The following is a 15,266-nucleotide window of genomic DNA, read 5'->3' as shown; positions in this document are numbered from 1 at the left end:
TAGGGCGGCGCGGGCTCGTGTTACTTGAGGAGCGCAACTGCCGCTGGTCCCAAAACACATAGTTCCATGGAAGGGGGGGGGGGAGGGGGAAGAAAAGTGGGAGCGGCTGGGGCTCTGCGGCACGGCTCTATTTCCTACCGAGAAGAAAGCACAGCCGCCCAGCGACAGTAGCGCTTACAGGGAACGGTACTGTAAGTTCGCTGCTTTCTGCTTATGCTGAGCGCGGAGACGGGGGGCAGCGTACTCCCGGACACTGCTTCACTATCCTATTCATTCATTGCTTTTTTTCTGATGAAAATGGGGTGAGAAATAAATTGAAAAGAGTTTGGTGGTTTCTTCTAGTGCAAACACGTTATGGTGGGGAGGTAGTGTTGCGAATTGTATTTTATTACTTTTTTTTTTAACTGAGGTTGAATTCTAGTACCGCTGTTGGCTGTGTTATTAAGGTGTTTTTTTCGTCTGTAATACTACAGAGGGATTAGCAAGCAGGGACAGTTACCTGGCACTCAGCTCAATTCGTCTTCCCACTGCTTTTGGCATTTATGTCTATTTCCTCCACTGGGTTAAATACGGAAACATCCACATCACTGGGATGGTTCTAAAAAAACTATAGTAGGTATAAGACAGAAGTAGATCTTATTCTCAAATGTATTTAAATGTAAGGTAACTATTACTCATACGTTACAGATTTTGATCCATGCAATAGTAAAAGCTCTATCCAAAAGCAGAGAAGCAATGGCATTCATATCCTACGTAAACTGGACATAGAGAGTACAAAAAAGCATGAACTGTCAGACTGGATGAAAACCCAAATGAATAGTTCATTTTCAGAAGAATTAGGCTGTGTCCCCAATGCAACTGATGAGGAACAAGATGACTTACCTTATGATGGAGACATAGGAATAACCTGCAGATACAATAATTCAGATAATTTGAATGACTGTACTTGTACAGAAGATATTTGTGGTATTTTAAACTTATTAGCCTGTTCTGAAAATAACAAAAACTTAAAAGCAACAGCAAATTATGAAACTTATGCACAGCCTGAAGAATCCTCTAGTCACCACAGAGGTGCCATAGGAACAACAGGAATTGCAGTTGAAATGCCTGGAAATGAAGCTTCCTTTAAGAAGAAATTACCTGTTGGTGACTTTAGTAAACCAGACAGCAAAGAACATGAAACTAACTCAAAAATGTCCAATGTCCTTTTGCGTCATTTTTCTAAGGGAGAGTTAATAACCACATGCCAGTTAATTGAATGCGAGACAATACCAGAGACATCCTTTACAGAAAGTATCAATGACACTGCGCACAAACCTGAGCCTTCAGAACATGTCAAAGGCCCTTTAGTACATGAACAATGGGCAACTAACTTTAAAGAATATCAATTAGAAAAGCACAAGAAAGCAAACATTGGTGATACAAATCAAAATTCACTAACTGGAAACAGATATGTTTCAAAGAAACCTATTTCTCCTACTGGTAAGTGCGGGTGCAGACAAGAAACTTCACTGTTGGTTAATGAGAATGAAAATACACACATCTTTCAAAACATGAAAGAAGAGACTGACCTGTTTAAGAAAACAGTTTCACTTCACGAGCTCAAATACGGCCAAGGTCAAGCTCACTACTGCCTTCCTGACTTCTCCAAAGTTGCTTCAGAAATTAAAATACCAGAAAGAAATGACAATACTAACTCAGTGCCTAAAACTGAAAGAACAAAATCCTTCCCCATTTTAAGTAAATCAGTAATTGTGAACAACATTCTAGAAAATAAGAACCATTTCAATTCAGCTGAAGTAGCGAATCAAGAAGGAATGAGCATTCCAGAACTGTTGCAACAGCTAGAGGTAATTAAGATGTTTTAAGAAATTCTTAATCCTTGGTAGTGTGATGTTTACCATAAGATGATACTCTGTGGCCAGTAAAATCTAACATGACTAGTTCATGCAGGCAGTCTGTAAGTATCAGCGAGGATATTACTGTACTCAACAACTGCTTTCACAAATAACATTTTGTGGGACTGAATTTACATGGAATTTTCATCCGAAATATTTAATGATGTTCTGGAATATAATTTGCTATTATAAAGCATCCTATCAAGTCACTAGAAAATTCACTAGAAGTCGTTATTTCTAATATTCTATGTAAATGTTAAAATTCACCAAAAGTACTAAACTGAAAGTTTTTCTTACAAATATATTTTCATGCTGTGTCTGTGTTTATATTAAAGACATCTTTGCCTTTTTTTGAATCTTAACATGCTTCAACTATTTATACCGGTATTTACTGGCAAGTCAATTCTTAAAGGATTTGTGTGACAACAATATTTCTCTTATTGTGGTAAATTTCTTCCGCAGTTTGTAATTCGACAATCACTTTCAATTTCATGCCCTGCTATGGAGTTCATTCAGACAGCTATACAGATGGCTTAAGTCCATTCCTAGATTTATATCTTAGGAAATCATTCGAGATGTAACAAGTTTTAACAGTTTTCCCTATTATCTTCTGGCTGCAAATGAGATGCAGACACAGCATGCTGACACCCAGAATCATATTGACCACCTCAGACTGAACCATGAGGTAAATATCTCAAAATAGATCTTTTTTTTTTTTTAAATTCATTCTCCATCTCTGGAATTATGAATATTCCCCAAAACTATTTTGCCACCTTCATATCGTACTTCGGATTTATACAAATCCTCTTTAGATTTTCACAATAGACTTGAAATATTTAAGTATTTATACAATGAGACACTATGCATATATTAAACTATAAACACAGTTATATAGTATTGTTATAATAAACATTTCATTAATACTAGTAACTTGTCCTATGTATTTTGAGTTGTTTCTGAATTTTGTATTTATTTTCACAAATGTTCTATACATTGTTTCTATAACCAACATTCTCATTTTAACAGATACTTCCTCCGTCAGATTTTCCAAATGCCAGCATTGCCATTCACTCAGGAGACACTGGGACATCCTCTGAAGTCTTCACATTACATGATCCTATCCCTATACAATCTACACATGGTTTGTCTAAAGCAAGTAAATGAAGTTACAGTAACTATGCAAGTTACTTATGTAATTTGATAGCACTTTTCAAAGGAAATTGCAATTGATTTATCTTATTTTGTATTATGTAGGATTACAGTGTGCAACAACAGCATCTGCGTTACCAGCAGCTGGTACAGTAGAAGCGCATTGTCTAAATCCTTCTAATTTACTGCCAGAACTAACACTAGGAGAAAAGATGTCTCAAATACTAAAGGATCAGACAGATCAACTGATAAAGAAAGTAAGGAGCTCTGTTTCAATATATACTTTGCACTGATGCTCAAGAGCTATATTCATTTGGCATATTCATTTTTAAAATACCAAATAAAAGTCTCATTTTTTCTTGAAGGTGGAAGACTTCTCTAAGCACATGACCCAAGAGACATTCCTTTTACAAGACAACTATCTGGTAAAATAATTTATGTATTTTTTGTTAGCTGAAATGCACTTTAAACGGCTGTAGACACACAATTTTCTGGCAAGATACTCCATGTCTTCCTCAAACAGACATTTAAAAATACTCTTAATCTGAGACTGAAATTAAGAGGCAGAAATGAAGGTGTGTAGTAGGTGGCTGAATTCTTTAATCTGTTTTAAGAATTACAACTCAAAACTATTAGTGAAAGGCCTTAAGTTGCTGTGCAAGTTATGAATTTTGACATGTAGGGTATTAGTTCAGAAGTCGTGGTTTAATATTTTACTTGTACATAGGAGAGCAGCACAGAGTACTAGGTAGACCTGCAAAATGCAGTCCTGTTCCAATTCAGAGCAATAGCAAAATTCTTACCAACATCACTGCAAATTGCATCTGGCTTACATAGCATAAATAGCTATCACCATGGCTTGCTAAATTATAATGACATTTACTATTCAATTATTTCTTATTGGTGAAGGCATTAAATCAACTGAAAATATACCTTGATGCCTTGGAAAGGAATTACTTAACAGCTAGAGAAAAGCACCGTAATTTACAGCTGCAGAACTACAAGGACAAGTCTATCAACGTTGGAGAGTTTGATCCTGAAAGGTTAGAAGATAAGTGCTAAGTATATTTTTCCATATTTTGAGTCTTACAACCATTACTTCATTTATCCATTAGAATTTTTCTGCAGCGAAAACATCTTAGTGTTACGTGTGGTAAGCTAGAAGTGATTTGGCCAAAATTCATCTTGGGCTTTACATATCATAGTTATAATTAGGTTATCTAATTGATTAATTCAAGTTCTTAAAAGGGACTCCGTGAACTCCATTAATTTATTTTTTCCTATGGGAAGTGTACTGCAGTGCCTAATATGGTTATCATAATAAGAAATAAAACATCAGTTTATACAGGCTTCGCTAACTGTGTATTGCAATTGGGTTTAGAAAAGTAGAAGGGGAAATATTTAGACTTGGCATGCTGCTTGAAGACATCCAAGAGCCAACCGATGACAGCAAATGCAACTTGTCATCTTTGCTTACTTCCTATGAATCTGCCCATCCATCGTATTCTCTTTGTGAGGTAACGCTGAGTTTTATTATTTTAAGACTACATTATTCTTTTTTACTGATGCAAGTCTCAAGAACCTCGGTATGGTTGTACTGTTGTATGTTCTCCTCTAGTAAGAGCATGACACTTTTAGATAGCATGTTACTTCAAAGGAAATGTTTTGGTTTGGTTTTTTTTCCCCCCCTATGAAATATTAACTTCTAACAGAAACCTAAGTATAAAAGCACAGCTACACTGAATATTCTTAGTCCCAGCTTCAAAAGCATTTATTTCAGAATAAGAAAATATGAGTAGCTACTTTAACTTTTACAAAGCTGTCTTTGTTTTGGGGAATTAATCACTATCATTTAGTTGGAAGAATTATTACTTTGTTTGTCCAAGGTTCTTAAAAATGCAGAATTACTAGAATACCAATCATTATCATGCTATAGAAAATTGAGTTTACTGCTAAGTATGTTAATATTTTGTGCTGGATCATAGATGCACAAAAAAAAAAATCGTACAGCCTTCTACAAATCTACAGATAAGTATCACTAAATGCTTTCATAGTCCATGTTTTAGAAAACATTCTTCCCTGAATCCCAAGTTAGAGACGCTCAGAAAACGCACACTGGTAGAAGTCATGTGCTTGTAATGCAATGACCACATATTACAGGTACCTATCCTATGGTTACTTTGTACAGAGCTCAGTAGTTTCAAGCATTGCTGATCCTCCAGAAAGAAGTATTGAAATTGCATTTCTTCACAAGAACAACAAAGAAGAAAAAAGTCAGACAGCTGATGTAATCCCACAGATAAATCAATTTTCATTGGAAGGCGACAAGTGCAATTTTTGTCTTCACATGTAAGTGAAAACTTTGAAACAACTACTGAAGTTTTTATACAAAATTACTTAAAATTATTTGCTGAATATAGAAAACTGGGAAGTCTGAAATCTCTGAAAGCAATGAGTATATTTCCAGAATAAAACTTTTACAGAATTCTATAACTATATACCCAAGAATTCCTTCCAGCCTGGTATTCTTACCTTTCTGGGTCTTACAGACCTCAAAGTATTTCCTGAAGCCAAAACACTACTATCAGTTTCACTAGGAGTTAAATCATACTTCTGTAAAAAATTCACTGCAACCACACAAATTCAGGATGTGAATGATTAGTCAGAGTATAGTGCCAGTAAAAAAAATGATTTGCCAATATTTGTGTGGCATTTTTAATTAAACAAGAAAAGGGAGGGATGCAAACATTTACATAATTAGTCACCAAAACCATGAAACAATTCTAGATAACATCCCTGCTCTTCTCAAGAGTATTTCATAGGTGTTAATCATCTCAATGAGATTAGAAAAATAAAATAAATGGTTTCCCCTTAACCAATTAAGGTTACAAAATGGAGCTGAATCAACTTCCAGAAGAGAAACAGAGCTTCTGGGAAAAGGAGGTCTGCTAGCAAACAAGCATTCTTCTGATATAATGGTATGAGATCTGTTTCCATACTCACTTTTATTTTTTTTTTTAAAACTTAAATTATCTTATTCAGCTTTGGGATCACACAACATTTTTCTCTTCAGTCTTTGCACAGCATGATGGCTCAGCTTTTGAGATACTACAGCTTATCATAACATTGCTGAATTGATTTCCAAAGGAGAAATTTAAGGACAGACTCTCAAACACTTTTGAAATATGTGGTTTGCTTCTCTCAGGAAGGACTTAACTGTGTTTACTAGCCTGCCTTTATTATCTGTTCAGAAAGCAAAAAGCTACAAGCAATTGCTTGCCTACAACATTTAATTTTAAGGCATTGAGAGAAATTAACTTACATATGCTGATCTTTCTTAAAGCAACATGAAAGCCTGTCTTAAATTCCAACTTCACAGACAAAAAACAGTGTTCATATTTTGTCCAGTCTGCTCTACAGTTAGAATTGTAAGTAGATAAATCAAATTGTAAAGTTGATGGCAACTAAAAGCAATATAGAAGTGATATACAAATGATGCCACTGTATCCCGATTGATATGTACACAAGTAATATAAACAATCATTAATTTGTTTTGCCTTCTGGGTGCAGCAGAGATTCTTTTCACTTGAGGGAAAATATGCCGTTGAAGGTCTTGCATCCCATCATCAGGGTACATTAGGTCAAAAATTTAATGCCGATGAAGAAAGTATGAAAGGGTAAGTGTATTACATATTTTGGCTAGTCATAGATAAGGTTTTCTACAGCTAAGTGAACAGATACAGGCATGTACACTGATATGTCTCTCTACTGGATTCTGTATGAAACACTGAATAACATCTTTAATACATATAAAATGAGAGGATGATCTGTTTTCAAGTTTATCACCAGTTAATCACAAGGTATGCGATATACCAGACCACCAAAAAAATCGCAAAACTCCCATCAGTTTTATTAAAGAGAGGATTATATTCATATTACAAAGTTGCCCATCTCGGGGGACCAGTATAAGGTTTATGGTGCTGAAATGGCAGAGTTATTTTAATATCATGTTAAGAGGCTTTGTCTTTGTTCCCTATTCAGCAATGCATGTCAGCATCCCAAATTGGGATGATTGCAAAGTGTTCAGCAATGAAAAATATTGGAAGTTATCATCATCATGAACTAATCTGGTAGGCCTGCGAGGAGAGAATATTGATACATCTGCATGGATTTCAAGTGTAGGGGTCAAACTGTGAAGTTTCATTTACAGAAATGTCAGTGGGATGAAATAATTCTACATGGGTTATTTTGGAGTTTGAAATTTTGGTAAATTAAATCAGTATCCAAAGCTAGATCATATAATACGTGCAGTGTAGAACACAATAATATTCACCTAAATATACTCTCGGATTATTTTAGAGAGTAGAGTAAATGTTAATATTTACCTAGTAAAACTCACCTAGTTCCCATTTTTTTTCCTCTGTCATTTAAGGAAAGTTAGTTCAATCTTCTGATCATTTTTTTTCATGAATGGGTGGAAAATTTTCCAAGTCAATCTGATGCTACTGTATGCCTTAAGCTGAAAATACATGTCAAATAAGGCTAACAAGGAACTTTGTTCTTGTTCTGTCAGAAGGTATATCTCAAATATTCCTCTAGTCATCTAAAGGCAGTAAAATTAAAACCTTAATAGCTCAAAGTTACTAAAAAAACATATCATCCTTACTATTGGCAATATTTTGATGCAAAATTTGTGAACGCATATATAAATACATAGGATTTCATACCACTTTGCTATTTAAAGATGTGATTATCAAGACCTCTACTTTTAAGTATGTTTAACAGCTCTGGTAAGTCAGGGTCCTTTTGTCAGAATGTGTCCTTTAACTAAAGGGGTCTTTATTTTGCATTTGGTTAGTTTTTAATTTAAGCTTCTGCTTACTACCTTTTAAGATAATTGATACAGGTAGAGTTCCTTATAAGAGTAAATCTGCTTCCTCCTCAAATAAGAAGTGCTCAAACATTAATATAATATGCTCATAAGGCTCATCATAAAGGTATTAAGATACAATGAAGATATCATTCTGTTTTCATGCTCAAAGAAATACAAACATCCAGGAAAGGAAAACTGGAACACATTCACTCTTCATTCAGAGAAAACCAACTGATTTATCAGACACCAACTTGAGTAAGTAGTGGTGGCATACAAAGGTCAGAACTGTGCTTATGCTTTCTATTGAATCCTGTTAAGAAATACATTCCTGTCACATCTCAGCAGCATGAAAATTGTTTTGAAGTTCTAACAGATGTTACTGCTTAGCATAAGACACTAAAAATAAAAAGGAGACTAAAGAGGACACCAAGTCAAATTCACTTTGGAAGTCTCAGTGACAGACCAAGAGGCAACAGAGAAGCTGCAACAGAATTTCCAGTTAGAAATGAGAAAAAGAGTTTTAACTCTGGGTCTAGTCAAACACTGAACCAGTTCCCCCTAGAGAGGCTGTGGTATCTCTGTCCTCAGACATATTCAAAACTCAGCCGGACTGGGTCCTAAGCGACTTCATCTAAATTCATCCTGCTTTGAGAGGGGATTGGGCCAAACAACCTCCAGAAGCTCTATCCAATCTGAATTACTCTATAATTCTAATTCACCTTTTTAGGTAAGTTTCCCAATATTACTACTACTACTATTTTCAAAAGCATACCAGTAGTGTGCACGCAATGCTTTGATTTTGCTTTTTGTCGTCATCATGTGCATTTATGTCATGTCCTAGAAAGAGATTCCAGTCTTGCTGACTGAAACATCTCATACTGGTTCTTCCACTTTTCAAATCCTTGATCTGTTCAGGGTTGACAGAGACTGGAAATATTCTCTTTCCTTAGTCCAGCTCCTAATAATATAATTTCCCCGAATCCAAACTAAAGCCCACACAGGCTACTGCGAGCTAGTTAAGTCAGCTGTCAAGTCATCCAAGGCTCCATCTTTTGGAGGTTCACTAAATATCTGTCAGCATAGTGGAAGGTGTCCCTGCCCATGGCAGGAGGGTTGGAGCTAGATGATCTTCAAGGTCCCTTCCAACCTAAACCATTCTATGATTTGTTTCTCTTTGGGCATCCCAATTTTATCTTTCCACCGCAGAATACTTTGAAGCTGTTAGTACCCAACAACTAAAGAGTAGCATGAGCTCTCCTAGATTCAGTTTTAGGTTCTGAATATGTAGGTTATTCTTACCTTTGATCTACCTTTTGTCCTTGGCTTCTCTGCAATATCCTTTCACTTTAATATTACATTGGGGACATTATTATTAGTACTGGTTCATACAATAGCTGTACAAAACAGTGCTGTACTAGATCCTCCCAGATTCTCTTGTCACACTCCTCTTAGGCTGCATTTTTTTTGTAACACCTCAACTTGTAGGAGTTTTCACCTTCAAAACAAGAACCAAAGGAGAGGGAGATGAAGAGCTTAGTTTTTTTAAAAAACAGTTCTGGGACTGAAAACAACCACCACTGCAAAAGAAAAAAAAAAATACATTTGAGGCTTACAGTCAGGGCTGAAAGCCAATCTTTAAAGTTCAATCCCCACCTGTAAAATTGAAGGAAAGTACCTTCTTCAAATTGCAGTAGTGTCAATGACAGTGAAGGGCTCAGAAATTATGGTGCTGAAAGCCAAATAATTACCTAGGTACACAGGTCAAAATTTCTAATATTTCAGACATTTTTAAAATATTTTTGGGATTTTAGGCAGCGATTCAGAAGACATCTCAGCCTATGATTCTTATGATTCACAAAGCGAAGAACTTATGAACTATGAGACTGAAAGTTACAAAACATTCAATACAAGATTACGTGGAGAGAGAAAAGGTATAATGATTGCAAAAAATACTAAAGTCTACACAAAAAATATTCTTGTTTATAGTGTTTTTCTAAACAACATATTTGTTTTCAGGACTTAGATGCAGATGTCCTAGAGGAAGCAGAGATCAATTTAAACTCAGGAATTACAAAGAGTCGGTTCAGTCTTGTGCCCTAAGTAGAAATAAAAGTTCTGGTTCAACCTGTAAGTATGATGTGTTACTGAAATAATTACCAATCACAGGCTAGGTTTTAAGGGGCAGAAAGCCACACTGCACATATATCAGGCCAAATTTAGTTTAGCATAAGCAATCAGTAGCACGGCAGATAAACAGTGGATGTCTACAGATCTTGTAGAGCAAGATCAGCAAATCCAATTTTAACACACCCAGCCAAGTTTAATCCCCATGCATGAGAGCTTTAACCTTCTCTGATTCTTTATGAGAGGAGTCCCATATTTCATTTATGACAGGAATTGGGCATTACTGTGCCATCTTTTTCAGTCCTAACTGTTACCTAATGTAGTATAAACAAGTACTGAAGAAAATTCCAGCTCTACACTCATATCGTGTGACATACAAAATCAAGGAAAGCCTAGTTTAAAAAAAAAAAAAAAAAAAAGAAAAGTTGAACATCCGGCTTTTAAAGTCACTTATCTCAGACTCCTCTCTATATACTGTGTGAAGAAATTCACTGAGAAAACCAGGAATTTTCAACAGTGGGAAGAAAGTGTAAGTTAGCTGCTTCTCTATATACATACTGTAAAACTAGAAATCAAAGTAGTAGTCGTGTAATTATTAGGATTATGACAGCCTGATTATTCTACGCTTCCCCCTGCAGTCTTTCACTGTATGAAAAGGAATATAAATCTGCATACCATTTGTCACAGAGTTAAATTCAACAGCAAACCAAAAAAGGTTAATCTGCCCTTATTTGCAAAAAGACTTAAACACATTCAAGTTTTATTCAGCAGCAATAGTTACTTTATTTTTTTTATCTATGCTAAATAGAGAAAAATGTTAAATATATAGAAGACTAAGTTTTTTACTTTTGTTTTAAACACGCCCTCAACAACTCCAGCTTATTCACAGAAGAGAATCTCCACTCAAAAGGCTCAAAAAAATAAGCAGCCACGTGAACTTGTAAACAGACTTTCTGAAAGGTAAGCTGTAGTAATAACTGTATGTAGTAAAACAGACAATGCTATTGTTGAAGATTCAGCATGGAAAATCACTAGTATCATAAGCAGGAGGAATGTTTTCTCATTTGTGGTGCATTCTGTGTATTAGAATTTTACTCAATAATGAAAATAAAATATTTACCCTAAAAGCAAGTGTAAATAATGCTTGGAGTAGTTCTTTAATCTTTCTCCTTTAATGAAGAGTCAACAACTGACTTCTTTAGCTGACACACTTAGTAAAAAAAGAAAAATTTTTCTAAAAAAAAAAAAAATAAATTGCCCTTTAGTAAGAGGATGTTCCCATTCACGGATTCAAAAACATGTCTGTATTATTTAAGACTTAATTCTGTTTACTACCAACTGTTTCTTTATAAGTAACAGTCATACTTTTAACTGTTGTTAACATTAAATTACACTGGGAATCTGAGAAGTAAAATGGATTCTTAACTATAGCACAGACTAGACTGAAACTCAGACAAGTTTTGTTACCATAGTTTTTGACAGCATTACTCAATAGCAGTAATTGCCTGGAAGTACAGCAGCTGCACTTGAGAATCGATGGTATAGACCACTCTGTAAGAGAAGGTTACAGCACCACGAACGTGATGCTGTTATGAAAGATTTCCTAACTCAGCATGCTGGAATGTTTTGTCTTACTGCAATACAGCTGTAAAATTACGAGGGACTGTGTTTTACAATCAAATGAAAAATTTTACTGACTGTAAAATTAACTTGCAACTGCATATGCTATCAAGCTGTATATATTTAATTCATAGTTTGGCAATTCTTTTGCTTAGTAAAGTTGTTTGTATTTTATTCTATATATCTTATGTTTAGGCAAAACTTTGAGGCTGCCAAAACCTGCTATTCAAGTACCTATGATAAAATTATCCTTTCACATCAATACTTACCCAGCAAGAAGTCTGCCCGAAGCAAATCTGCAATCAACATCAGAAACAGAAATGCCAATGACTCCAATGCAAATGTAAGACTTCAGAATGAAAAATTAAAAGGCACACAACTATCTCAGGAAGAGTACATCCCCACATCATGGCACTGTTGAACACCCTCATTCTTAGCAAGTTGCTTATAATCTAAGCATGTCTAGTCCACTTGAGGATAAGACAGGAGGAAGTTAAAAAAAACAAGTATTTTAGCTTATAATATTAGTATATTACTTCATGAGTATGTTAAAGACTTTTCGTGCAAGTTAGTTCCTACATAAATGGTGAAAGCGACAGAAAAGGAGCCCTGGATCGTACCTCTGGAATTATGTTTCATATACTGAAAGAAAGAAATGTCACCCACTCCATGCAAACCACTATCAAAACAAAAAAAACCCCAAACCTTCTCAATACAACAAACATGCACCACACTGGGGCTGCTGCTTTAGAAAGGCGTAGATATCTCTCAGTTCAAAGGATTACACAATTAAAGAGAGAAATAAATAACAGATACTTCCAACTTCAATCCTGGAGCAGTATATCATGTGACTCAGAATTTTTACTTCTCAACATGTATTCAGAGTGAAAATGCTACATAAAACCTTAATTAAACATCACTTTCTATTCTATACCTATGTAAACATTTGCCTTCGGTATTAACAGGGCTCTATTTTATTATTCTCAACAGATTTTAAATTCTACTCTGGATCATGCCATACAGACAGCAAACAGTTTGAAGAAAGCTACAGAACGAATGGTACGAGCAGTTTCAGAAGATCTAGCTAAAGTTAAAAGAAAACAGCTGTAATTCACCAGTTTCAAAGGCTATATTGTTTTGCTTCAGTGATACTGAAGTGTCACTATTTCTGCAAATATAAAGTGATAAATACTAAGATCAGAAAGTCAGCAGTTAGCTGACTTTGCCAGCTGTTCTGTAACTATCAGTACTAAACTAAACCATATTGGTATTCCACATGTTTACACTCAGTCTCAGAACTAGAAAACAAGTTACTAATTCTACTGAAAGTCTTTAGTATGTTGGCTCACCCCTGTTACTGTGTACAGCTACCTTCTCTAAGCATTCACTTAAGATAGCTTAATAAAAATCAGCTTAAACAAGCAAGGATAACTTTTTGACTTTTGATTTCTTCCCACTCCCTACTAGAAAAATAAATGTCAGTTATAACTACATATATTTTCTTCTCACACCTTAACAGCAGCTGCTTAAGCACACCAACAAAGGGAAACAGTCTCTGCACCCAAAACATCTATAAGCATCATGGTAAAGTACCAAGTCATAGTTAACATACATAATTATGTTGTTTCTAGAGTGTCCTACATTGAGAGTTGTTTGTTTTTAAGATGCTTCCTTGCATGTCTCAGTGAGTGAGTAATACCATTTGTTGACTATGTATTCCTAACAATTAAATTGTCAGTTTCCTCAATGAGGCGTCCTTACCTTATCAGATCTACCTGGCTTTGAGATTGCTAGCAGATGGTAAGTAGGTTAGAAAATTTTAAAATACTGCAGAAATACAGTGGGCTGAGAAAAGTAATCTACTATTTTCCTTCCAAAATCCATTTAACTGCAGTGATTAAAAGCAAGCAGAAAGTTAACAGCCTTGTATTATCAGGGATGCTATTCACTGAAGGAATTCCAAAGTATATAGGGACTGATGGAAATCATCACTTCAAGTTAGAAGTGATAGTGCATTGCTTAAAAAGAACCATCATTTTCTGGCAAGCCTGAGTGGTTTCCATCAGCTGATGGACACAGAGACCATCCAGACTCTGTTCAGACAAGCAGCGATAGCTAAACTTGCTGCTGTTTACCACTGATTTACTCACCACCCAAGTCAATGCCCATTTTCAGGGCTTCTTCCACGCTTTGCAGCCAACACCATTAACCTCTTCTCCCTTCAGCTCTTACTGCACATACTTATAACTCAATTTACCTCTACTAATTATCCATGGTTTTACTTTATTTAGCTTAAGACAACAGCACAGGATAGTGAAATGCCCACTCCTCTGTGCTAGGTTAATATTTAGAATGTCCCTGTTATCACTTTGCAATTGAACTTAATAGTTGAAATAATTGCTGTAGGCTTCCTAAATCCAATAAAAAAAAAAAGATTAATCTCTTCCATAGAAATCTTTCTACACCACAAGAATACCTAAACCTTTTGGTTATCCTGGGTCACTGTCTGAACTTGCTGTCCTGGTCCTGACAGCAACTACTTAAGACAGACCATATCTAAGACAACAAGCATGTAGTGACATTTCCTCAGAACGTTCTCTGGCAAACTGAAAGCTCAGAGTCTTTCCAAACCAGCAGTAATATCTTTGTATTTAATAGCCCTATAAAGATTTCTCTCACATATGTCGAGGTTCCCCCCCCCTCCATGTAACAATTTAAAGCATACCATTACTGCACAGTCTCAGATGCTAAAGGTCCTTTTCTTTTGAATTTGGCAACTGCGAGTTTCATTTGTTAACTTCACACACTGAACAGGAAGGTGACATGACTGTCTCTTCAGTCTGCACACTAACATAATTTTTTCAAGGCTTCCTTCACATACTACTCCATCATCTTTTTCCCCCTTGATCAAGGGTCCTATTCTAGCTGTTATTGACATGGTAATTGTTCCATACCTTTAACTTCCCTCTTAGTCATCTCTGAATCTCGTCCAGATTCAACTTAAGAAATAAACTGCGCTTGGAAATACATATCTTCATTATCTAGGGTAATCAGATCAACATCTGTGCTTATGTGAATCTGGGCCTACATGTACAGGACAGGTAACTATTTTAAGATGTGTAATGTGAAAGCAGGAACTTTCAAAATTATTATATACCTTGTACATGTTCTCTAAAATGTTAGGTTTTGGGGGGAGACATTTATCTTGATACGACTCTTTTCCATTCTTGATCTTGACAAAACAATTCTTGATCTAGGAAAAAAAAGTAGCTGAGAAGATCCTTGGGAAGAAAATAAACATCTTTACAAGAATTTCCCCCCACCCCCCTTCCCGCTCCTTCACAAGCTCCTGTAAGAAATGAGGAGCTCGTTTGGGCTACATATTGCTGTCAGATTTCTTATGTTAAAGCATCTCTATTAATCTACTTTTACATTAAAATTTGGCTTTGCCTTCTGGAACAAGCGGGTGATGGATTCCAAAAGTCAAAACTCTTAGCCTTGCATATATCAGCTATCAAATTTTGAGCTGGTGATAGCATTTAAGCCTAAAGCCTACACTTGGAGAAAGTCTAACTGCTGAACATGCAAAAGTAATCCAACAT

At 35.6% G+C, this 15,266-nt stretch overlaps 1 protein-coding gene across 1 annotated transcript; it reads left to right on the top strand.

Moving 5' to 3' along the window:
* The first annotated feature begins 812 nt into the window (after positions 1 to 812).
* AKNAD1 (AKNA domain containing 1) lies at positions 813 to 12,774 on the top strand. The gene is made up of 13 exons (XM_009884923.1): positions 813 to 1,482; positions 1,588 to 1,850; positions 2,925 to 3,054; positions 3,153 to 3,304; positions 3,413 to 3,472; positions 3,957 to 4,090; positions 4,429 to 4,564; positions 6,618 to 6,714; positions 9,732 to 9,851; positions 9,937 to 10,047; positions 10,923 to 11,004; positions 11,860 to 12,007; positions 12,655 to 12,774. Exons 1-13 carry the CDS (start codon positions 813 to 815, stop codon positions 12,772 to 12,774), a joined length of 2,223 nt encoding a protein of 740 aa, XP_009883225.1.
* The last annotated feature ends 2,492 nt before the right edge of the window (positions 12,775 to 15,266 follow it).

The sequence above is a fragment of the Charadrius vociferus genome, unplaced genomic scaffold (genome assembly GCF_000708025.1).
Source record: "Charadrius vociferus isolate BGI_N301 unplaced genomic scaffold, ASM70802v2 scaffold163, whole genome shotgun sequence".
Lineage (NCBI taxonomy): Eukaryota > Metazoa > Chordata > Aves > Charadriiformes > Charadriidae > Charadrius > Charadrius vociferus.
This window is presented reverse-complemented; position numbering and strand designations above follow the sequence as displayed.